Source organism: Centroberyx affinis, unplaced genomic scaffold, assembly GCF_046629955.1.
Source record: "Centroberyx affinis isolate AG114_WGS23_722 - 3 ecotype Tasmania unplaced genomic scaffold, CSIRO-AGI_Caff_v1 ptg001476l_1, whole genome shotgun sequence".
NCBI lineage: Eukaryota > Metazoa > Chordata > Actinopteri > Beryciformes > Berycidae > Centroberyx > Centroberyx affinis.
Window position 1 is genome coordinate 23,007 of NW_027279944.1, and position 22,502 is coordinate 45,508.

Below are 22,502 nucleotides of genomic sequence, written 5' to 3' on the forward strand. Positions count from 1 at the left end.
AGTTATGTACATAGCATGTACTACATAACAGCACATAAATAAAAATAAACTCAAGCCATGTTCTCCTCAATTGCATAATTAAAAGTGACTAATTTACCAGTTTAATGGCCAGTAATACACCGCTTTGTATGGAGGCTGGCTTGATAATGAGAAAATGATTTCAGTGAGTAAATGTGCAAAGCTTTTAATTACATTTTGCCCTGGGCTGAGGGAGCTGAGGCATATGCAATTACGAACATGCATACCATTTACGACTGCCTTTTTTAATTTAAAAGGTCTGAACAAAAAAAGGTCTATTAAGGTAGCCATATGATTGGCATCAATTTACAATGAGCTTGATTTCTTAAAGTGAATACAAAAATGATATGGTAAACAAATTTGGACTTTTAGATAAATACAATATCTTGATCCATATTTTCTCAGCAGTTATTCCAGCCTTAATATTCTCTGTTTTGTCGTTAAGGGAACATTGGGGCTTGAGGAAACATGCAGCTTTTCAAAGAAAGGAAGTTTGACTGTTAGCACTTGGTGAGGAGAATCACAAGTCTCTGTTGTTTTCTGTTAAATATGTGTTCTGGAAACTAATGTCTCCATATGAAAAGATGTACATTATTTTAATATGTAAAATAAGACAAAAAAGTATCTATTAATGTTTACCGTTAAGGCAAATGTAAAATTCCTATTATGTTGTATAATTGATTATGGGCTGTCTCAGATGACAGTTCCTGTAGCTGTCAGATTGTAAGATTGTATTCGATGAGCTCACCGGCAGCGCTTCCTATCCATCCCCTCCTCCTGGACAGCTGAAGCCGTCCTGTCTTGGTTGTCTGTGTACCAATCCTGGGTTCAATTACTATTTGAAATGCATTCAATTGCTTTTCTGGAAGTGACTAATCTTGACTAGAATGGAGCAGTGGGACTGTTGGGATTGCCAGAAAAGTGCCAACTCCATCTATTTTGCACTCCAGGCAGAAAAGCATGAAGTCCAAGTAATTGAAAGGATTTTAATGAATAATTGACCCAAGTCTTCTATGTACTGCTGTCTCAACTCTATTTGAGTTCTGTTGTTCTGCTGTTGCTGTGCTTCTAATGCTGTTTCCCCCCACTGTCTCTGTCAAACTACTTGGTCCAGTGGTAGATAGATTAATAATGGTGGAGGAGAGAGTGATCAGACCATCAGCAATGTTATTTCCTTTCCTCCTTGCTAACAATGTAGATTTGAACTAGTGTTGTTGTAAAATAATCACAAAATAAAAACATTGCTTGAAGATCTTTATAATCAAGACTTCACTGTCTGTGTTCAGTATCAGTGGAAATGGCCAAATCATGATATGGGTGGTGGGCTGCAGGCCAAACAATGTGACTGGACATCAATTATTTGGAAAAGCAACAAGTGGACATAAGCTGCTTCTTACAGTATAATGTGTTTGTTAAGCTGCCTTTCAATAAGTTAGCTAGCTCAATCACTCCCAGAAGAAAGTTAAATAAGTAGATGAAATAGAATGTCAGTCTTAAAAAATATTTTTGTCAAGGGACAAAAGTTGTTTCAAATTCCTTCATTGGTCCACCTGCTCTGGACAGTAAAATAGATATTTTTCATTTTAAGTGGCATCAGCACAGCTTCCACAAAAACAAGGTGCAGCGAGGACAAGAGTAAAGGGGACCGCCAGGTAAAGAAAAACAATGACGAGGCGGGAAAGAGGTGACACGAATAACAATAAGGAAATACAAATAAAATATCTGATAGAATTGGCAGAGAGACAAAGACAGAATGGGAGAGAAAGAGTCAGAAAAAGAACAACGTTATCTGGAAAAATAAAAAGGCGCGTGGAGACATAAGCCATCCCCAATGAATAAGCAGGCCATTATCCTGAAGAATGACGGCCTGGGGCGGTGATTATGCTGCTATTATATCTTAAACAGCATGGTTTGTCAAAACGCACAGACCCCCACCCAACTCTCCTCCTACACGCATGCACGCATGCACGCATGCACGCACACACGAACACACACACACACACACAGGCAGGGCGATCGGGCATCTCCGCCACCTCCTCCAATATGTGCCCTTGCTCTTCCCACAGTAAACTCCACATGTAAGTGCGTCGCCCCGGCAGTGTGACATTGCTCTGCTGTTAATTGAATCGGCCTTGAAAATATATTTCCCCCCTACTGTGTGTAAATAACAAATGCACCTGAGGTGCTGCATTGAGCAATTTCTCCCATTGTTATGGATGAGCATTTCCCAAAAAAGCGGATAGAAGGGGATAATGATCTCCCCAGATTAGCAGCGTTAGCGTGTGTGTAACACCTCACCCTAACCTTGTTGTGTTTTATTACACTGCTTGCATGTATGTCCTCCGCCAAGGGCATCCTGGTTGTATCACTGATAAGATTGTGGTGTGGATACGCAGCAGAAGTGAATGTCCTTGTTATCCAGGCTAGGCATCTATATAGGAACACGGCAGGATTTCCTCCCATGGGACCCAGAACCAGAGAACATAACACAATACTCCTGTTCCAAATGCTCTCTCCCTTTTTGTTAACACCCATCCCCCCCAAACAGAAGCATGTTTCACACACACACACACACACACACACACACACACACACACACACACACGCTCACACGTGCGCACCAGTGCCTGGGGGTTGAACAGGGATTGCTAGATTGTAGTGCCGCAGGGTCAAGTGTGTTGAGCCCTTGATGCTGGATCAGGTGCTTCCATCTCTAACACTCAGGGTTGTATATTCACCACTCCCCTCTAATGCCATAACCACCTATTTATAGGTACACACACGTCTCCATCTACTCTCCTTTTAGTGAGTAATGATGTGAGTGTTTCATCGGGTCTGAAAAATTCCTTTGCTCTATAAATCGCTTATAAAACTTTTAAGATTCAGTTCAGATGATCCAGATTTCAGTTTTCAGGTATGTTTTAAATATAACTTTACACTTAAATGTTTGAGAATACACTTGTACTTGTTTGTGTCCTACCCATACAGGCCTATCAATTCACTGTCTCTCTTTTTCTCCCTCTCTCTCTCTCTGTCACACACACACACACATACACACACACAGAAGCAAGCACCCATACACACACACACACACACAGCCCCTCGGAGCAAGCCCCCCACACAAAAATCACAGTGTACCATTCAATCAGTGCTTTTTTCTCCCTCCTCTCCATGGTTCTCTTAAAGGTTTTAACCATGGCGAGAATGAAAAGTGCCAGCGCTAGAAACCGCGGCCCATTGAGGAGGTGACAGGGTCTGCCAGAATATGATCCTAATCCTGTTTCCAGCATTCTTTTAGCCCGCTGGCATTGCCATTTCGCCGCATATTCTCTGAGCTGTCAGGCCCAGGGAAATCCCTCTAATAGTGCATTGCCCAGATACACATCAAAGTGCTCCTGGAAACCACCACCGGGAACTTAGGGGGACAGGGAAGCACACACTTGCACAGCAAATAAATACACACATAAGTACAATAATGCACACGGCCGCACACACACATACAAATACACAAAAAATGCTTGCATGCATGCACACACACACAAAATTCAACTCATACATGATGCTCGAAGATGTCTAACAATCTTCTCGAAAACTTTTACAGTGATTACAATCCTTGTCCTTTTCTCCACAAGACTTTTCAAACTCTCAGACCTTTTTCTGAATACATTCAGTGATTAAACTGTGCAAGAGACGGAGAGATAGAAAGAGAGAGAGAGAAACAAAGAGAGATGAAGGAGCGATATCTAGAGGAAGACAACAGGTGGCTAAACTGTGTGTATCCCGGGCCACCCTCCTTTAGTTCCACTTCATCTTCCATTTTCTTCTTCTCCTTTTTTCTTAAACACTCTGACTGCCATCTCGCCCCTCCCTGGCTAATCTTCTTAGGGAGAAGAAAACCCCCATTCTCTCTCTTCTTAATCTGGCTGCAGCCTAAACCTGCGGTTGCATTTCCAATGTGGGCCCTGACTGAACCAATGGGAGCGCTCTCAGCCAGTTCATGGAGTGCCATGTCAGTCAGTAAATGCTTCGACACACATCACACAAGGAAACGTGTCTGATAAAAGAAGCCTCTTTGAAGTAATTTGGAGGATAACCATTACTACTGAAAGTTTCTATATGATGCTGCAACAAAACGTGTATAGAGCAAGTCTCATGAAGTCCACATCAACTAAGTATCACCATAAAAAAACACTATGAATATATACAAAAACCTCTTAGAGAGGCAGAAAAGAATAATCATGTCAGAGGGTAAATGGGCCTTTGGAGGTGGCATGAGATCCAGACAGTGGTGTGGCAGGCTAGTAGTACAATTGCCTGGGAAATCATCCATGTATTGTGATGGCTTCAAAACCGGCTCATGCTATACTTTCACACTTCTCTCCTTTTTTCCCCATTAGGGGAAAGGATGTGGTCTGCACAAAATAACAAGAGATTTGAAGGGAAGAAAGGGGAAAGAAGGGGTTCTCTCACTCTCTGTCACTACCAACTACATCTGGCATCACTCATTTTGAGTATCAATGAAACGTATAATATAATACAAATGCTGCCATTGACATATCTTTCTGTTTCTGTCGCCAGACAGCTGAACGCCTATAAATGTAAACACAAATCTCCATCACAAATGAATGGGAGGGATGAGGAAACCTGTAATCTGGAAAAAGCAAACAAACCCAAAACCTGTATGGTGTTTTCTATAAGGCCTGTGGCTGGGGACAGGAGAGGAGCGCGTCCTGCTGGGCCCGGTCTACACAGTGTGTCCGGGACAAAGACCCCCACTGGTGAGATCCTCTCTCCCACAGCCAACTGGGACGCACGTCTGATCCTCGCCCCTGGGCTTAACAACACCACAACAGGCACAGCGGCATCTCCTTTAATGCATAGGCTACCGCTTGGTCACCACGCTACTTAACATGAAGATACATAAAGTGCAGTGCAATCATTTTAAGTGTTGGGGCAACTAAATTGAACCCTTAACCTTAGTAATAAACCCATGTACACAATACATGACCACGTGTTCTTCGGGGGTTTGGGTTACAGCCCCTTCACCTCTCTGCTGATATTATAAGGGCTCTGTTTAATGGATGGGTTTCATTATTTAATCTAAATGAGCACAAGGGAAAGGATCATTCTTTTAGTAGCATGTGTGGCATGAGATCAAAAGAGAAGACTATTGCGGTGTTTTGCATGTTTATGAACAAAAAAAATGCAATATTTACATCATATTTGGAAACACGACGGAAGCACAGTTATGTAGACTTAAACCCATAATATTCATCTTTCTAATACACAGCATATGTCTCCCTAACATAGGCTTACACACAGAGGCACAAACACACAGCGCTTCATTGGCTAATTCAATAATAAAGCAGCCAGCCAGTCAAGTCTACAGACTGGGAGAATAGAGAGTAACTCATCTCTAATAGTCTGCCGTCTCCTGAGTGTTAAAACATGTAAATTTATGTAAGAGCCCATAGGAAACACATATTTACAATACGTTTAGGTAATCACAAGATGCGCGCACAGGCATTCAAGGCCCCGGAGACGAAAGCAGTCAATACAAAAATAGTTTTTATGTGTCATTAATTCCCTCTGCATTCCCCGATACATCCCCCTTTTACCGCAGTAATACAGTAATCACTCACAATCGCACAGAAAATTATCTGCACTCATCTGTGGAATAAAAAGGCGGAGGGGCAAAACGGGGCGAGGCGTCCCATTTTAGCTCTCTGCTGCCTCTTTAATGTTCATCTGGGAGCCACACCGCTGCCGTCCGTCCCTCTGCGGCGATGGGACCCGGCTCCTGCACTTGGAGCCGCTTAATGACAGTGGGATGTCGATGACACTCCTGCATGCCCCACTCGTTAGACACACACACCTTTTTCACGCTACATTGCCTGGCCAGTACAACATAAAGGGTCATCGGCGGTGTGATGGAAAAAGAGGTACCTTCCTGCTCACATTAGGTTATGATAAGAGAAAACATTTCACCTCTGAGTGATGTCAATGCAAAACGGAGACGATCCAACTATGATAATGAAAGGTGTAGAGATTCGGATGTGAGGAGCCAAATGGTCAAATAAGTCATTACCTATCTGATCATTATGCCCTCCCTCTACACGCCGCATTATTAGGCAAAGCCATCAAACCTGATGAATAATCATAGAAGAGGCCAAACCCATTTCCACAGCAGTGTTACAGAGGGACGATAATTATGGGAGAAATTTGTGTCCTGGTAATGAAGTGATCTTCCCCTATCTCAATGCACGTAGAAAGGTTAGAGTTTAGTGGCAGTTGTGTTTGTCACTCTCCCTCTTAACATGGAAACCCAGTGCAGAGGTTCAGAGGTAGTGGAGTTCCTGTTACCACAGCCTTGGTACCAGGAGACATGAATCATTAGCGTCCTCTAGTGGGCAGAGAATATACTGATGCTTCTGGTGAATTACTCCGTCTACTGTTGCCACCTACAGGGCAAATGATAAAACTGCATTAAAATGCAAGGGTGGCAAAACTGGTTCAGCCACCAGTCCATTCGATAAAGCCAAATTCTCTTCAAATCAGATTTTTAACTCAGAAACCAAGAATCCCAAAGAAGAATTTCACATTCCTCTTTGCTTACAACAGTCCCAAAGTCTCCATAACGATGTCTGGTTCAACATTGTCCACAGTTGTCAAATAGTCCACAGTCATCTTCCTGTTCTAACTCAGCCTCCTTAGCTTGCACATGTAGATGGGTCCAAAGTTAGCGGCTAGGTGTGGCAGGACCATCTCACCCAGGTGGAGGTCGGGGGCAAAGTGGAAGGTTTTCCTAAACATGTGTGTGAGGGGTCGCAGGTTGACAACCTGAAGGTGGATTTCATCAGGGAAAAAAAACAAAAAAAAAACATGAAAAAACAGGAAAGTGAAGACTTCATACTTCATACTAAAGAAAACAATTATGCCCTCAGAGAGACAACGTCATAACATTGCACTGCAAATAAACTGTTACGGTTAATAGATCGACCTCTATTAGCTATGAGTGGGAGCTTCTATGGGTGTCATGCATATGTCACATGTTCTTGTTGACAGATACTGACAGGATTATGTTTTGTTTGTGTGTGTACCACTGACCTGAAGGTGGATGCCGTGCTTCTCTCTGGCCAGGTGGACGGCCTGTTCCACCACATACTGGTTCTGGAGTTGGGACAGTGAGCAGGTGGAGTAGACGATCTCCCCGCCTGGACAGGCTGCTTCGATACCAGCCCTGCAGGATGAGAGAAGGCAGGGGATGAAGGGGTTTTCACATTATGCAACTATAACACATTTAGTCTGGTTTTTATCCAGATTAGCTATGTGAATGTTTTGATTAGTTTATACTAGACTGTGCACCTTCATTGTGAAGCCGACTTGTCATTTCTTGCCGCATGAGGTACAAGTGCATTGGTTGACTGCTGTCTCCCATATGGGTGTCTTGTGTTAAAGGCCTCTAAGGCCGCACATCTGGTTGGCCAAATTACAATCCCGCATTTACAACTGTCCTGTTTCTTGTAATATACAGTATATAATAATTCAAATTTTCACAAGATTTTTAGTACAATGTTTAATTCCTTCACATACTGCATTATTTGTACTTGATTTTAACATGCTATAGTACAGGTGTGGGACACTCAAAATAAATACTGCATTAGTAGAATTGTTGAAGCACTCTGACAGCAGCACACTGTGTTACGCTTGGTGGTGTGCGTAACCATATAAACTGTAATAGAACACACACACAATATATGAACCACACTGTCAAACCATACATAAAGCCGCAAAATGAAAATTCTGTTACAGTGCCACTGGCCTACTTACAGCAGCAGCTCCATCTGCAGCTGGGGCAGCTTCCGTCTCTCGCCGGTCCGGCTCTTGTTGAATATATTGTTGTCTTCCTCCATGAGCGCATGTCTGTCTGTGGTGCAGGGCACGTCAACAAGGACCTGAACACAGACACAAGAGGGGGAGGGGGACAAGGAGGTGGTGGGATCAACACTACATGATCAACAAGCGTCAACAGTAAGGTGTAAAGTATTGATGTTAATAACGATAATGCTCCCTTACTCTGTCAAAGGTGTTCCTCTCAATTTCCCCCCATTTGGTGCCATCTAAAGAGGTGATGCGTAGTCTCTCACTGGTCAAAAGTTCCTTGGGAACATAGCTGTGGAGGACCTTTTTCAGACGCAGCGTCCGAGATACTGAGGCGTCATTTACACACAAAAACCCTTTGGCGCACACACACACACACACACACACACACACAGTGGATGGTTTATTACAACTGACTGACAGAGAGAGAGTACAGGAAACAAAGAACTAGTAAAAAATATCTATAAAAAAGCAGAGAGAGAGAGAGATGAGAGCTGTCCTCTTACGTATAGAGTGGGTCTGAAGTAAAGCCAGCGTTTTGCCTCCCGGAGCGGCACAGAGGTCCAGCACACTGTGGCCCTCCTGAACATCCAGCGCAAGGCAAGGCAAGACGGACGCTGCATCCATCAGGTAGTAAGCCAACAACCCGCTCATGTCTGGTCTTAAGAGGACAAGGAGTCAAAGAGAGCTGAGGGTTAGACTGCAGTTTGTCATTCGCAATGGCAGATGGAATATTACTAGTATTTATATTATCCAAATACAGCATATCATCGCTGTTGGGTGAAAACTTTGTAAATCCAGTTTGGGTGATTTTCACGTTTTCAGTTTATTTGAAAGATCACAGAACAGAAAATTCTCCAACCTCTTGGGCTTATTGTTTTTCTTAGGTCCTGAAAAGCTGACATTTTGGATATATAGCTTTTCACCTGACAGCAACAATATGTTTATCTCACGAATGTTACTGGATGCAATTCCATTGATAACCAAGAGCTAAAGCTAACGTTTTGAGCCACAGAGGCAATTAGCAGACATATTAAAATATCTTTAATTAAAAAAGCTCACCTAGCAGCCTTGAATCTTGTGATATCCCCTCTTGGAAACACTAAGCACTTGATGTTGGGGCTGAGCCGCAGCGGTGACAGCTCCTGATCAACACGGTCAGATTTCTTCAGAGAAACACTGGATTCCTCCTCCATTCTGCCCTCTGATTCCCCTCCAGCCTCTTGCTCCAAGAAAGGCTGAGCTGCTGAACAGACGGATCATACAGAAGGAGAGAAATCATTCTCCATTGTTTTTTTGTGACACTTAGAGGTCAACAAATTATGGCTATTTGAAGGCTGATGCTGATTTTTAAGAGCTGATTGCAGATCAGATTATTAATGTTATCATACATGTCTTATCATACCTTATCATACGTGTATAATAAGAACCATACATTTCTTGTAATACACGTATGATAACACATAGTTGCACGTATGATAAGGTATGGTTCTTATCATATGTGTATAACAACATATGGGCTGAATATTGCAGCTGCCCCCCTACCCTCCTGATCTGTGTGGCTGACGAAGTCTCTGCACCCCTGGGCCTGCAGGTCAGCCTGCACGGCCTTGTGGGAGAAGCTGTTGATCAGCGCTCCGTACTTCCTCTCAGACAGCAAGGCGGCGCGGGCGGAGGGCCACTGCTGCCCCAGCTGCAGGCTGTAGGTGGCATCAAAGTAGTGCAGGGCCAGGCTGGTGGCAGGGGACTTGGCCCGGGTGGCAGCCTGTTCAGAGGCAGGGAGTCCAGTGAGGAGGCTACAAAACACTGATTTTGAATGTTTACTTGCTTTCATGTCCTCTTATGGGCCTGTGTGAAGAGTAAGCTTTGATAGGAAACGGCCATATGTCCTCTATGGACTACTTTAAGACCATGTTTGACTATAATTTCTCTGGTAATCTCTGGTGATCTAAATAAAGTGTCATCAATTGTATTGAAATGGCAGGGGATAAACAAAACAATCACAATAATGTTCATTTGTGTCATAAAAGTGTCATAAAATGTTATATATCCAAAGTAGGCCTACTTTACAATACCATGAGTGCATTGTGGCAACACTTACATTCCCAGAGGGTGTTGTTCGGCTTTTGACATTTTGTAGGAAATATCTAATTATTCCATCATGCATGTAGTCTACTTGGACATGAATGACAGCTCATAACATAATGAGGCATTATAACCATAGTATGAGATAACTTAGCTCTGGACGTGTTTAAGCACTATACCGTATGGACAACATACCCATTTCGCTTTCACTCGGGTTCGCTTGGGCGTTAGACACCGTAAATCCTTGATTTTTCTGAGAAGGATTCTCGTGTCCATGAGCGCCGCCATCTTGCTGTGCGACAGTTTAATACTCCGACTTCTCTATTCTCTCCGCCAGCCGAAACAAAAGTTCCGCACGTGCTGAATCGGATGGGCGGGCCTCAGACCAAACCCAAGGCGCTGGTTGGAGCAGAGCCAGTCAAAGAATCACTGTTAACGAATAGGGAAATTCATCCGGTCAGCTTTCTAGCTCTTTCCTGCGTGTGACCTAACACGTCCTCCAAGACAGCGCCTAGGAGTCGGGACTTATCCTCTCTTCTGCTGGGATTATTGGCGACTTTTAGGACTTTAATCATGGTTTTCGAAAACAAAATGATCACGTACGGCGAGCCCGACGACGAGGTACTGAAAAATACTGAGATGTTGCTGTATTGTTGCCGTTTGTGTGTGTTTGGACAAAGTTGCACAACTCTGCGCCATTGCCATGATTTTGCTGCTCTGTTAACCGGTGGACCGCCTCAGTTTGGTGTCAGCTGTTTTTGGACATTTCTTGGCCAGTGAACATGACCTGGCAGATGAAATTTAAAAATGTAATGTTACATTGAGTTTAACTGAGCGTTGAATTTAGTGAGTCTAATTTTATTAAAGGACGTCCACTTGGTTTTTACTGTGATCATACCAGGTCATCCATCACGCTTCACGTGGTTATTTTCGGTGTATTTCACATCTATTTGAAACGTGAACACGTGCCTTACTTTTTCATAAATATAGGCATTTATTCAGCATTTTTAAGCCCCTATAAAATGATAAATGCCCCTCAACTCTGTATTGGATTTTTATTTTAAAAAATATATATATATTGATCATTGACAAATTGCTCCTGCATTCCTAGTTTTTAAATTATAATTAGTATCTTTCAGACCAAACTAAAGAAATGATTTTAATGTTTTCACTGACCAGGAGGAGGAAGAGGAGGCGCCTGCAGAGGAGGAAGAAGAGGAGGAGGAAGAGGAAGAGGAGGACATGGTGGTAAGTTGTTGTTTTTCATATTGTAAGACTATATTCAAAATAATTAAAAAATTGTAGGTGTGGACAGAACATGGACAATGCTTTTCTTAATAGCAGTCAACATGAAAGAACAGCCGAGGCCAAACAGCGACACAAACCCATTATGTGTTGTGGTTGTTTGTCTTGTTGCACTGAACAGCCACAGTTCTTCTACAGCTGCAGCCTGTGTAGACGTGTTGCTGCTTGTCAGGTTGTGGGATTGTTTGCTTGTTTCTTATTAGAGGCCATGTAGTGCTGAGTAGCAGAACAACTACATCCATGGAAAAACACTCTAATTATCTGTCATCTCAAACATTACTTGATTCTTGATAGTCTTAATAGATAAACCACCATGACTGTCATGACACCTGTAAACGGTTTGTTCAGGAAGTACTGGAAGTTTTATATAGTGTTCAAGAGGCAAATTCAGGTCATTCAGGGTGAGACAAGTCACTCCTCTATTCATAGTATCCCCATGATGTCACATGCATTTCCTACCAATATGGCGCTTTACAATACACACAGCTCATTGGCTGTGGCTGTCATTACATTGTAATCACCTGTTAATTTATTACAATCACCTGTTATTTTCCTACTGAGATGGCCGTGTGTTGATGTAACAGAATACTATCAATACCTGTGCTATGAAACTCAAATTTACATTTACAGTATATGTTAATCATTTTCAAGCTTCCCACAATAAAAAATCACAATACAACTTGAGAACTCACTTTGTTATAGTTTAACTGCTGCGATACAGGTTTGGACTCTGATACATATTATGCAGCGAAACCTTTCTATGAGCGTAAGACAACACATATTCTGGCATAACTGGAGTAATTTTGTATAAGCAGTGCATGTTTATATTACATATGGCCTATGTTAAAAAGCTATATTTGCTAACAGTTCAGTTACTAATGTTAATTAGCCAAGTAGCCTAACATTACTGTATTCTCCATAGAAGAGATGAAGGCAGCTGATCAGCTAGGGAGCCAGAGAGCTGAGGTCACATTCAAATAAACTGCTAATTAATTAGGTCAATACAGCACCGTGGGACTGTACAGAATCAGTACTTTTTCCATAAATAGGGCGCTTAGCATTTTGCCACATGGAACTTGAATGGAATAAATAATAACTGTCAGCGTAGTTGTGATGATTTCCAAACCAGCCACAACAGTTACTGTCACCTTTACAAATGGTACCTCTCAAAAGTTTGAGTTTTGGGCTTGATGTGCCACCAGCTCTGAGGAATGTTTTGCATGAGACGGAGAAGTTGGACATCTAAAGCAGAGGGGAGTGGAGACAATATGTTGGTGTAAAGCTGCTGACAGGCTACAGAATGTAACACACATGGTTATTATCACAACTCATTTGACTGATGTATTTAGTGGTACAGCCCCGTCCTTCAGTAAGAATCAAGTCGTTCCATTTCTGACACGATACCACGTTCTGTTCGCAGAAAGCCTTTCCCCCTCATGTGTGCCCGCTGTGTTCCCCTCTCAGGATCCTCTAGAAACGATACGAGCCAAGTGTGAGGAGACGGAACACTGTGTGCACTACAAGGAGCGGCTGGAGACGTGCGAAGCCCGGGTCAGCGGCAGGTCCAGCACCATGGAGGACTGCACAGAAGAACTCTTCGACTTCCTGCACGCACGGGACCATTGTGTAAGTATGTGTGAGAAAGAGAGAGGGTGATGGAGGCAGAGGAGGAAGGAGAAATGTAAGACTGAGAGGATGAGGATCAGACGATGTGCTTTCAGGGCCCGAACACAACGTATCAGAGAGAGAAGAGACTGCATGTCACCTGTTTTGGAAAGAGTCCGTCTTTGTGCCTTCGATGGACTCCTAATTAGTGCTGAAATGATTAGTCGATTGACAGAAAATTAATTGATTATAATTTTGATAATCTATTAATCGTTTAGTCATTTATCAAATAAAAGCACCACATTTGCTTGTTACAGCTTCACAAATGCTAATATTTGCTTGTTTTTCTCTGTTTCATATTATAAAAAGAATAATTTGAGATTTTTCTGCAATTTTAAGAATCACTTTGAGCTCTGGTAACTTGTGATGGACATTTGTCATTGTTTTTGACATTTTATAGACTAAATGATCAATTGAAAAAATAATCGTTAGATCAATCAATAATGAAAATGATCGTTGGTTGCAGCCATACTCCTGATAATGATGCTAATTGTTTCGCTCCTTCTCTTTACAGGTAGCACACAAGTTGTTCCACAAAGTGAAATGATCTGCCTGCCCAATTCCAGTAGAGTGTTGCAGCTGTGGAATCTATTTAAATGCTAGAATTGTACAATGAACATTATCAGGAAAAGCTTGAGACCTCAGTTATTGTTCTTCTGTGTATTATGTGAATAAAGTACAACTAATTTGTTTCTCTTGGTTCCTGTACTAACTTCATGCCCTTTTTCTGTATACAGTGCATATATTTTCATTACAGTGTCAGAGGCAGTATGTAAATTGTGAGTCACTGCTTGTATGGGTGATGGGTGCATCCAAGTTGTAAAAGGTTGTCGTATTTCACAAGATTCTCAATTCATATGCAAAAATCAGTGTGGTGTTCCAATAATGGAGAGGTTACTTCAGTTGTGGTCATGTAATAACCATTGTTACTGGCCTGGCCAATAAAGTTGGGACTTTTGGTTTCCAGTTTTTCTGAGTTGCATCCATTTTAATGCTTTGGATTTTTCTGTGGTACAAGTAGAAATGATGGTCTGGCAGATTTGTCTACTCAGGATTCACACTATTAAACTCCCAAATCACTGTGAAAGCCATTTGTGTTTTGGGTTGTCTTTCCGATGCATGTGAGGTGACTGTTGGACATTTTCCACCCAGGATTCAATGTGAAATTTAGTTGAGACCCAATTTGACAGTTCTGTTATGTAGGGACCTACAGTATCTGGAGCAGGCTTGTGACCCATTTCAAGACATGACGCCATACAGTTAAAGAAGTGATTGCCTTCCTCAGTTAGGCATTTTAGTACATGAAAAATTCAAGGGTTGGGGTCAAGTCTTCTTAAAAACCAGGTGAAACAAATAGAAAGCCTGCAATCTGTAGGTTTACAATGAGTACTTGGAATTACTATTTTTTTTATAAATTGTAGCAGTGTTTGGTTTCATTCCCCCTCAAAGGACTGTAAAAAAGTAAACAGTACTCACCTATTTAGACTACACCAAGTTCAAAGTTCATTAACTCTTGTTCTATTCTTGCATCTCTAACCTTTACCAGTGGTCTGTTATGACAGCACACTACCCAGAAGGCTTAATAAGACAAGATTACTCTACAATGAAGGTACACCATACAAATTAGTAAGTTTACTAAAACTTTATTTGAGAGAAAATACATCCAGGCAATCATGATAATAAATACAATCATAGCAATATAAAAATAAGCTCTTAAAAAAAAAAAGAGTTGCACTAAATGAACAGATGGTGGCAGCGTGGTTCCAATAATGCCTGTTGTTAAAAACCGAAATCATGCTGTAGATACCGAGCGCGTCTACAGTTATAACAGTGATTTCAGGAACCAGATTGTCACAAGAGTGTGTCAAATAAAACACTAGATAAAATATAATTACAGTGTGGATGATATGTCCACATACTCATGCACATGGTGCACAACATCACTGAGGTGTAGCACAATTCTCCTCATCACCAACGGTTTTCCTTGTTGCTCTTGCCAACAAACTCGTCCATGGACGCCTACAGAGAGCGACAGACCAAAAAAAAAAAGTTATTTTACAGGACTGAATACAATGTGCTTTAAGTCTTTCATAAGAATCCAACTAACTATTCTGTATACAGCACAGAGGCAGTTTTACATGCATTTTTCAAATAATCATATTTGAACCATTGCTTGGATCAGGACTTCATGGTGTATTTGCCAACATACAGCTTAGGTGAAAATGTGATGACACGTTGTGCTAAAATAACAACTAGTGTCCACAGGTTATGATAATGTCAGTGAGGATTACAAGGATCTTAGACTTTATTCCCTATAGTGTGAAGATCTGCACTCACCTGCATGAGCAGCCTCTCTTTCCTCAGTTTCTTGTAGAACAGGAGAACATCCGGGTCAGCCTGCACCACACGGGGGTCGAAGTCCATGACCCTGAGCCCCTCCAGGCTCCTGGCCCGGGACAAGGCAACGTAAGCCTGGCCGCTCTCAAACACACGCGCCAGAGAGATTTCCACACAGTCCAGTGTCATTCCCTGAAATAACAAGCAAATAGTAAACATGTTGTCCCCCATCAGTGATGTAGTTCCACCCTTGGGTCACTCAGTGATTGCTGAGTGTGATATATGGTATTGCACAGTAGGTAAGTGGTAATATGATATAAGTAGTCAAACTGACGGCACAGTGGTAGTGCAGTGATGATGCAATAACAGTACAACAGTCCAACAACTGTACAATAACTACAGTGTCTTGTGGTTAGAGGTTTGCCCAGAAATTCTCCATTGACTCTCACTTCAACACATCAACCCAGTCTGATGTCTCCAAGTGTGTAGCGTGTGTAGACTATTATGTTACCTATGATAACTTTAACTGTATTGCTTTACCACTGAGTCCCCATTCATTGTCCCCCACATTGTATGATAACTTTAACTGTATGACCTGCTTTACCACTGAGTCCCCATTCATTGTCAATGCCGCCCCCTAGCGGCACAAAGTCAACGTTACAGTGTGACTAAATAAATAACGAACGAACGGAGACCGATCCATAGTTCCCCCTTTGGTGGGGGACAAAAAGACAGAAAAACACTTGAACCAGCTAGAGGGTTTGATGACAAACACGCTGGCAGGCAGAAACGTTTGGACAGCAGAATTCATTGGCGCTCTCCAGCTTCTAAAGCAGCCAGCATATTATGTTCCATTATTTTGCAGCAAATGTGTTCAAAAACAAATAGGGTCTCCGATCTCCAGGTTTAATGCTTTTCATTATCCTAAACAAGAACAGATCACTTGTATCAACCAAAAGATTAAACTGTTTTTGCAGAGTACATTTCTTGTACAGGAGGAAGGTCATTGTTGCAGCTAAAATCAGATTGGACAGGATTTATTGATAGGTGAGTTGTGTGTTTGGCCAAATTGCAGTACAGGTACACTGTATTTCAAGCAATCTGGTCTGTTTTTTTTCCTCCCTTATTAAAATTATTTTACATTGAATGGATGAAGGGATGCAAATGTGGGATTTGCTTCTTGCATCCCTCTGCCTCTGTTTGTTCTTCTGCTGTAGATCAAACATGGGTGACATTTTGGTCGTGACCAATGAACTCAATTACCCAGAGGGCCCAGTTTCCCTGTCTAACCAATTCCAGGGAGCGAGTTCAGGATATAAGTCTGCTGCGAGAGCAGAATGGGAGCTGCTAGTGAGACAGTGTGATTGTTGATATGTCACCAGCACTGCAGATTTATCCATCCTCTCAGTATGGATACTGGTTTAGGGTCACTGACTGGCCCCCAAGGCCATTTCCATCATTAACATGTGAAAGGCAAAACTAACTATAGATCAATACTGACTCTGCAAGACTGGTTAACTACCAGCCAAGAGCAGACAGTGTTCACTGGTAACCCAGAGATCAACATGCTCTCACTGTGGTAAATGGCACAGAGGAGTGGGAGTATCCAATAGACATCCATCATAATGAAAGGCAGACCTGGGAAAGTAGCAGTAAAAATAGAGTGCATATTGAACGGCGCTCCTCCTTAACAAAAAGGAGAGGAGCTCTTGCTTGCAAGTAATGTTCCCACTGCTGTGTTGGTGTCAGAAATAAATCCATTTGAAACCACATTCAACAAACAATAATAATACTACTATCAAATTCCTAGAAACTCTTCCTCAAGTAAAAGTCGCAAGTAAAGGGAAAACAGATGATTTTCTTCTCTGAATGAAGTCTGGATTCTATGTTGCTCTGATCTTCCTCCTGTTGATCTTAACCTTGTATGGTAAGTAATAATGCATACTGAGAGCCAAGAGTGACTGAGCTTTAAGACCAGTGGAGAATCAAGTCACACTGCAATCAAAATTGCAGCCATTTTTCGCTCTTTGGGGTTGAATCATCGCAAAACATTGAGGAAAAATAAATACGCTTTTGGTCAGTTAAATCAAAATGGTCAGTCACCATGCGAGTCATTCATTCAAGCTATACGCACACTAACATCAGTGTCTCATGGCCATGTTTGATAAATGGCATATAGAAAGGGAAAATACGGCCATCATAGATATATCTTATAGCCCAGCACTGGCATTAGAGTACGCCACTTTAGTAGCCTTTAGCAACCCATTGAGGTTGACCAACTATAGAAACAAAAGAAATATAAAAATAGGCGAAGCATTTGTCTCTCCAATGTTTGTGTGGATGCATGCTTGCCCCCATCTTTTTCAATGTAACTGTAAACTGTGTGGTTGCCATTGAACCTTCGCTCACCTGGCTCTTGTGGATGGAGATGGCCCAGGCCAGTTTGAGTGGCAGCTGCTGTCGGCTCAGGTAGAGCCCGCCCCCGGACTTAAACATCCAGCGCTCCGGCTTCAGCACCTCTGTGACCCCGCACAGGAAACGCACCCGTGGGAGTCCTGAGGGAAGAGAGGGAAGAGAGGGAGAGAGGCGGTGGACAAGAAGTTACCACTGCTGAATTAGTTAAAGTCATAATCAGTGACATTTTGATAAAAATACATTTCCGTTTTGTCACCCTCTATCGCTGATTGATGTAGCGCAATAGTGATTCCGCCTATAGCCAGGTCGTAAGGCTTTACATGCTTTCCCAGAAAAAAAAACAAACTCTGGCACGTAGGAAGTGATGCGTTTTATGTTAATGAGGGCATTCACTGCAAGTTGTTTTGAATAAACAGAAGAAGAACTGGGTGGTCAGCATGAGCAGCGATAGCCACCATGGCTGAACAGACAAAGAAAAGAGCGCCACCTACAGAAACTCAAACTTCATAAACACAAAATCCAAGGAAAAAGACGTCACAGCACCGCCCACACTGTTTGACTGACAGGTGATCTCTGGGAAGTGCAGTGCAGAAACACCACAGCAGTGAGCGCTAAATTCAGAACTACAAATACAGTGTGCTGTGACTTCAGGTGGGTGTTTCTGAGCAGAATCGGATGCGTTTTAAGAGAATCAAACACTTACCTCGTTTTCCAGGCTCAAAGTCCACCACCACCCCTCGAGCTCCATTCACCAAGCCTCGCTGCACATCCAGGTTCTTTGTCAGCATGACCTTAAGGTAAAAGCAGAACCACAAACGGCAAAGCATATCTTAACTCAAATGCTAATTGACTACAGTAACCTGTAGTCAATTACAGGTTACGACTGTAGCCACACACACACACACACACACACACACACACACAGGCCTACCTGAGCTCCCACTTTGAGTTGCAATAGTCTGCTGACGGGGCTTTGAGCGTCTATAGTCTTGACCAGGGCCGGGTCACTGTCCAGCGCCTCAAACACATGCACCGATCCTGAGGGACACAGGGACACAGTTCAGGTCATGAAACAGGTGAAGAGTTAATATCACAGTGAATGAACTCTAATTAGCATTCGGTTCCTCATCCAAAATATTTTAGGCGCCCTTTACATGAGTCTCTGTCCACCCCACCCCATGTGTGCATGGACCTACCAATAGGTGAATAGTTAAAAACATTATATTTTATTATACAAAATATTGTTAACTTATAAAGCTTGAAAACCACAGTCAATAGTCATAGTGAGTCAATAGTGAGTCAGACACACAGATTTCTGAGAAAGTAAGGGAAAGTAAATCACAGCAGGAGATAACAAGGGTCTGAGCACATGGTTTCTAGCTAGGGCTGTTAACGACGCTCCAAAAAACAAAACGGGCTTCAATAAGGTTAACAAATATGACTCAACCCACTGATGACAATGCAGCCTGTTTTCACCTTGCTCCAAGCCACAGACACATTGTTAACACCTGGTGGAAGGGCTAGGAGCAAGAGGAAGAAGTCAAACCTGGCAGCTGCTGCAGCTTGTTATCGTTGGTGAGCTCCACATCGTCTTTGTGTGTGCAGAGTCTGGTTGCTAGAATACCGTCCTTCTCGATCTGATGGTAGGCGCTCTCCATCAGCTTAGCCGTGACTTCTTCTGTGACTCTGAGCGGTGTTAATCGAGATACGATCTTTATGTAACCTTTCATTTGGGAAAAACTAAATCCATAGCATAACACTGAGGTTCTGTAGAAAAAAATTGTGTTCATTATATTTTTATACGCGTTACTGACAGTGATCAGTACCTGTGATGACTCTAAATAAATCTGTAAATATGCTGTATATATGCGCATAATTAATGCACAATACATTATACAGTATATCTGGGCTGTGACAGTGCTCAGTACCTGCCCACTCTCACTGCCTGCAGGAGGGAGATGAAGGACTGGTCCGTCTGCCTCCGCACTTCCGTTAGCTCCATGTTAGCCTGGATGACTTTACGCCAACTCCTGGCCTGCAGGGTTCACGGAGGGAAAAAGGTCTCAATTTTTCCTCAAGGTTTGATATGCTTTGGGGATTCAGTTCAGAATCTGTAGAGCTTATACCGAATTATGGTAAATTTGAGGGCGTTAAATCGTAGGAGAAATGGATGATCCATGCAATGTCCATGTGAATAAGTGGGGTCTATACACAGGTATACTGACTATACTCAGCTCTTCTTCTGGGTATATAAATTATGCTCAGCCTAATGACTATTGATGCAGAATACAATTATGGTAATGACATGAACACATGGTAAGTGCTGCTGGGATCCAGGACGGTCGGACCTGGAAGCAGAAGCTGGCCTTTTCCTTTCCCTTGGACACTGGAGGCAGCTGGAGGAAGTCGCCGCATACGATCAGCTGGATGCCTCCAAACGGCTCGGTGGACCTCCTCACCGACCTACAGCAGTGCACAGTGTCAGGGGCATGTCACTGGAGATGAATATAGCAAACTGAAGTGTTAAACTGTTCACCTGTGTTCCGCTTTTCTAAATATTTTCTAATTAGTATTCTGTTCAGTCAGGAGCTAAATGTCTTTCAAAAACAGTTTCCAAATTTTTACTGTGCCTCAAATGTCATATTGTGAAAATGTTGGCCTCATTTGGGTTGATGTTGAACCTGGCCACTACCTGCATGTCATCCATGAAACATTTGCCGCGCTGCTGTGAATCGTATCTCACCTGGCTATGGACTCCAGCTTGTCAAAGAACTGGGCCTCCACCATGGAGACCTCGTCAATGATGAGGTGGCGGCAGCTGGTCCAGTGCTGCAGCACCCCGGGCCTCTGAGCCAACTCTATACACTGCTCCAGTGGGGCAGAGCCCGAGCCGATACCTGAGACAGCAAGGGAAGAGAGAGACATGAGTGTAGAAAGAAAGGCAGAGGGGAGACAGGAAAAAACAAACGCCAACGTAAATACTCCATGACAAAAGTGGCAGAGTGAGAGAGAGCAGAAGCCATTTGACAGCAACAGTCAAACACAGAAGTCACTAATGCTGTGCTATGGACACAAACACACTCATGTCACTCCAATCTCTTCAGAGGCACAGTGACTGACCAGCAAAGTTGTGTAACGTTGTTCCTCCAATGTGACATGCGGCCACTCCTGTGCTGGCTGTGGCATAGGTGCTCTTCGGAGGAAGAGATCCCACAATTCTCTTCAGTAAGAAGGACTTCCCTGTGCCTGAAGAAAATACCACATGCAGATGATGAGCTTTTAAATGGAGAATTTCAGAGGAATGTGAAGTGAGTGTGTGTTTATAAGTCCTTGCTACTAGTAGGAGAAGATATATACACAGGTGGGAGAATGGTTTACACCTGGTTGGTTTGAGCAGGTGTATTGTGTGAATGTATGAAGAAAAGTCCAACTAATTTAATGATTACCAACTCAGAAAGAATGCGGGTCTTCTAAAAATAATTTGATAAACAAGTGAATCTTCATCAGGTATCCGGATCTCACAAGCATCTTACAAAAATTGAATGTTGATCCTGTGAACATACTTACACCATCTGATGTATTGTGTTAACTGTTCTCTATACAGCCTCACACACACACACACACTTCATACCTGCACTTCCCGTGAAGAAGACGTTCTTGCCGCTCAACACGGCACTGAGGACAGCAGCCTGTTCTTTGTTCAGCTTGCGCGTTGCTGGCAGAGACAGGACCGGCTTCTTGCTCGGGTTGGCCTTCACCTGAAAGGATGTAGCAGAGAGAGCACACTCACAATGTATACAAAGAGCATTAGTGCTGTTCATATGCTTTGTGTGTGTGTGTGTGTGTGTGTGTGTGTGTGTGTGTGTGTTCACTCACTGGGCTAAAATTGCAGTCGCTCCTTGACCTTTTGACCTGCTGTCCCGTTCCTGCCTCAGGCTTCCTGTTGGTCCGCTCTGCCAGCCCTTTGGCAGGAGCTTTGCACCTCAGCTCGTTGGCCTTCTGCACATCCTTCTGCTGCAGCGGGCTGATGGCCTCGAAGCTGCGGGGCAGAGCGGCCTTCAGCTTCTCTCGGTCGGTCAGGGGCTTGCCGGTCTGCCAGGCCTGGTGCTTGATGCTCAGGGTCTTGAGGAAGAGTCCCAGCCGGTCGGGGGGGCAGTCGGAGATGAGCACCTGGGTGTTTTCGGGGAGCACTTTGACGGTGCACTTCCCGTCTCTGGCGAACTTGGTGAAGAGCTTGAACTCTTTCAGGGTGTAATTTTGGGGCACTTTCCCGTCGTGCACCCGGAGAGTGATCTCCTGGAACTCGTTGCGGCCCAGGATGACGGAGGCTTTGCGGATGACCTGCCGCCGGGTCGCCTGTCCGGCCGCGTTCAGCCGCTCCACCGCCACACAGCACTGCAGCTGGGCTCCGTCCTCCCCCTGGAACATGGCAGCGGGGTGCTGCAGCGGACAAACATATGAATTAAAACAACTTGCGATTCATTGAGACAGTCTTATAAAAAAAGAGGGATAATATAACATAGTGGGATTGTGTATGGATTAGCAGAGCAAATCGTGTTTCAATATCCTGACTTGAAACAATACCGCAGCTGCATCTCATACAGACACAATCAACACAAACATCTAATATCGATAGATTATAATGTAACATTTTAACTCAACACCATGATCAAAATAAACCTAAAGTAACGTCACTTAGCACGCTTTGAATCTACTCTTACCTTTTGATATAAAATAAGTTCTGTGTTAATTTGCGTCTTCTCTGCTGCTCCTCTGCCTCTTTGTAAACTTCAGCG

At 43.1% G+C, this 22,502-nt stretch overlaps 3 protein-coding genes across 9 annotated transcripts; 1 reads left to right on the forward strand and 2 right to left on the reverse strand.

Moving 5' to 3' along the window:
* Positions 1-5,198: 5,198 nt before the first annotated feature.
* On the reverse strand, positions 5,199-10,272 carry nsun4 (NOP2/Sun RNA methyltransferase 4). Its single transcript, XM_071526889.1, has 8 exons — positions 10,180-10,272; positions 9,445-9,664; positions 8,962-9,145; positions 8,406-8,560; positions 8,095-8,255; positions 7,849-7,973; positions 7,126-7,258; positions 5,199-6,858 (listed from the first exon to the last, which is right to left on the reverse strand). Exons 1-8 carry the CDS (start codon positions 10,270-10,272, stop codon positions 6,715-6,717), a joined length of 1,215 nt encoding a protein of 404 aa, XP_071382990.1. The 3' UTR covers positions 5,199-6,714.
* A 198-nt stretch (positions 10,273-10,470) lies between these two features.
* LOC139650275 (cytochrome b-c1 complex subunit 6, mitochondrial-like) lies at positions 10,471-13,930 on the forward strand. Of its 7 annotated transcripts, none has more exons than XM_071526881.1 (4): positions 10,471-10,605; positions 11,164-11,232; positions 12,754-12,915; positions 13,469-13,930. In XM_071526881.1, the coding sequence occupies exons 1-4, from the start codon at positions 10,558-10,560 to the stop codon at positions 13,499-13,501; spliced, it is 312 nt and encodes a 103-aa protein (XP_071382982.1). In that variant the 5' UTR covers positions 10,471-10,557; the 3' UTR covers positions 13,502-13,930. The 7 variants fall into 7 exon arrangements, with proteins under 7 accessions (XP_071382982.1, XP_071382984.1, XP_071382985.1 ...); XM_071526883.1 differs by having other exon boundaries at positions 11,170-11,232; XM_071526884.1 differs by having other exon boundaries at positions 11,179-11,232.
* Positions 13,931-14,708: 778 nt separating this feature from the next.
* Positions 14,709-22,134, reverse strand: pif1 (PIF1 5'-to-3' DNA helicase homolog (S. cerevisiae)). Its single transcript, XM_071526892.1, has 12 exons — positions 21,583-22,134; positions 21,338-21,464; positions 20,827-20,952; positions 20,450-20,603; positions 20,055-20,169; positions 19,635-19,741; positions 19,253-19,392; positions 18,638-18,744; positions 18,410-18,497; positions 17,701-17,846; positions 15,292-15,483; positions 14,709-14,973 (listed from the first exon to the last, which is right to left on the reverse strand). The coding sequence occupies exons 1-12, from the start codon at positions 22,132-22,134 to the stop codon at positions 14,923-14,925; spliced, it is 1,905 nt and encodes a 634-aa protein (XP_071382993.1). The 3' UTR covers positions 14,709-14,922.
* Positions 22,135-22,502: the final 368 nt, after the last annotated feature.

Bases quoted from the DNA above. Each gene is read 5' to 3' on its own strand.
- nsun4 (XM_071526889.1), bottom strand. From the start codon at position 10,272: ATGGCGGCGCTCATGGACACGAGAATCCTTCTCAGAAAAATCAAGGAT. The intron at 9,146-9,444 runs GTAGGGGGGCAG...CCGTCTGTTCAG, and splicing joins CAGCCACACAGATCAGGAGG to CAGCTCAGCCTTTCTTGGAG. The intron at 8,256-8,405 runs GTAAGAGGACAG...TGTGCGCCAAAG, and splicing joins ACTTCAGACCCACTCTATAC to GGTTTTTGTGTGTAAATGAC.
- LOC139650275 (XM_071526881.1), top strand. From the start codon at position 10,558: ATGGTTTTCGAAAACAAAATGATCACGTACGGCGAGCCCGACGACGAG. The intron at 10,606-11,163 runs GTACTGAAAAAT...TTCACTGACCAG, and splicing joins ACGGCGAGCCCGACGACGAG to GAGGAGGAAGAGGAGGCGCC. The intron at 11,233-12,753 runs GTAAGTTGTTGT...TTCCCCTCTCAG, and splicing joins AGGAAGAGGAGGACATGGTG to GATCCTCTAGAAACGATACG.
- pif1 (XM_071526892.1), bottom strand. From the start codon at position 22,134: ATGTTCCAGGGGGAGGACGGAGCCCAGCTGCAGTGCTGTGTGGCGGTG. The intron at 20,953-21,337 runs GTATGAAGTGTG...TATTTTCTTCAG, and splicing joins CTTCTTCACGGGAAGTGCAG to GCACAGGGAAGTCCTTCTTA. The intron at 19,393-19,634 runs GTACTGAGCACT...AACACCGCTCAG, and splicing joins CAGGCAGTGAGAGTGGGCAG to AGTCACAGAAGAAGTCACGG.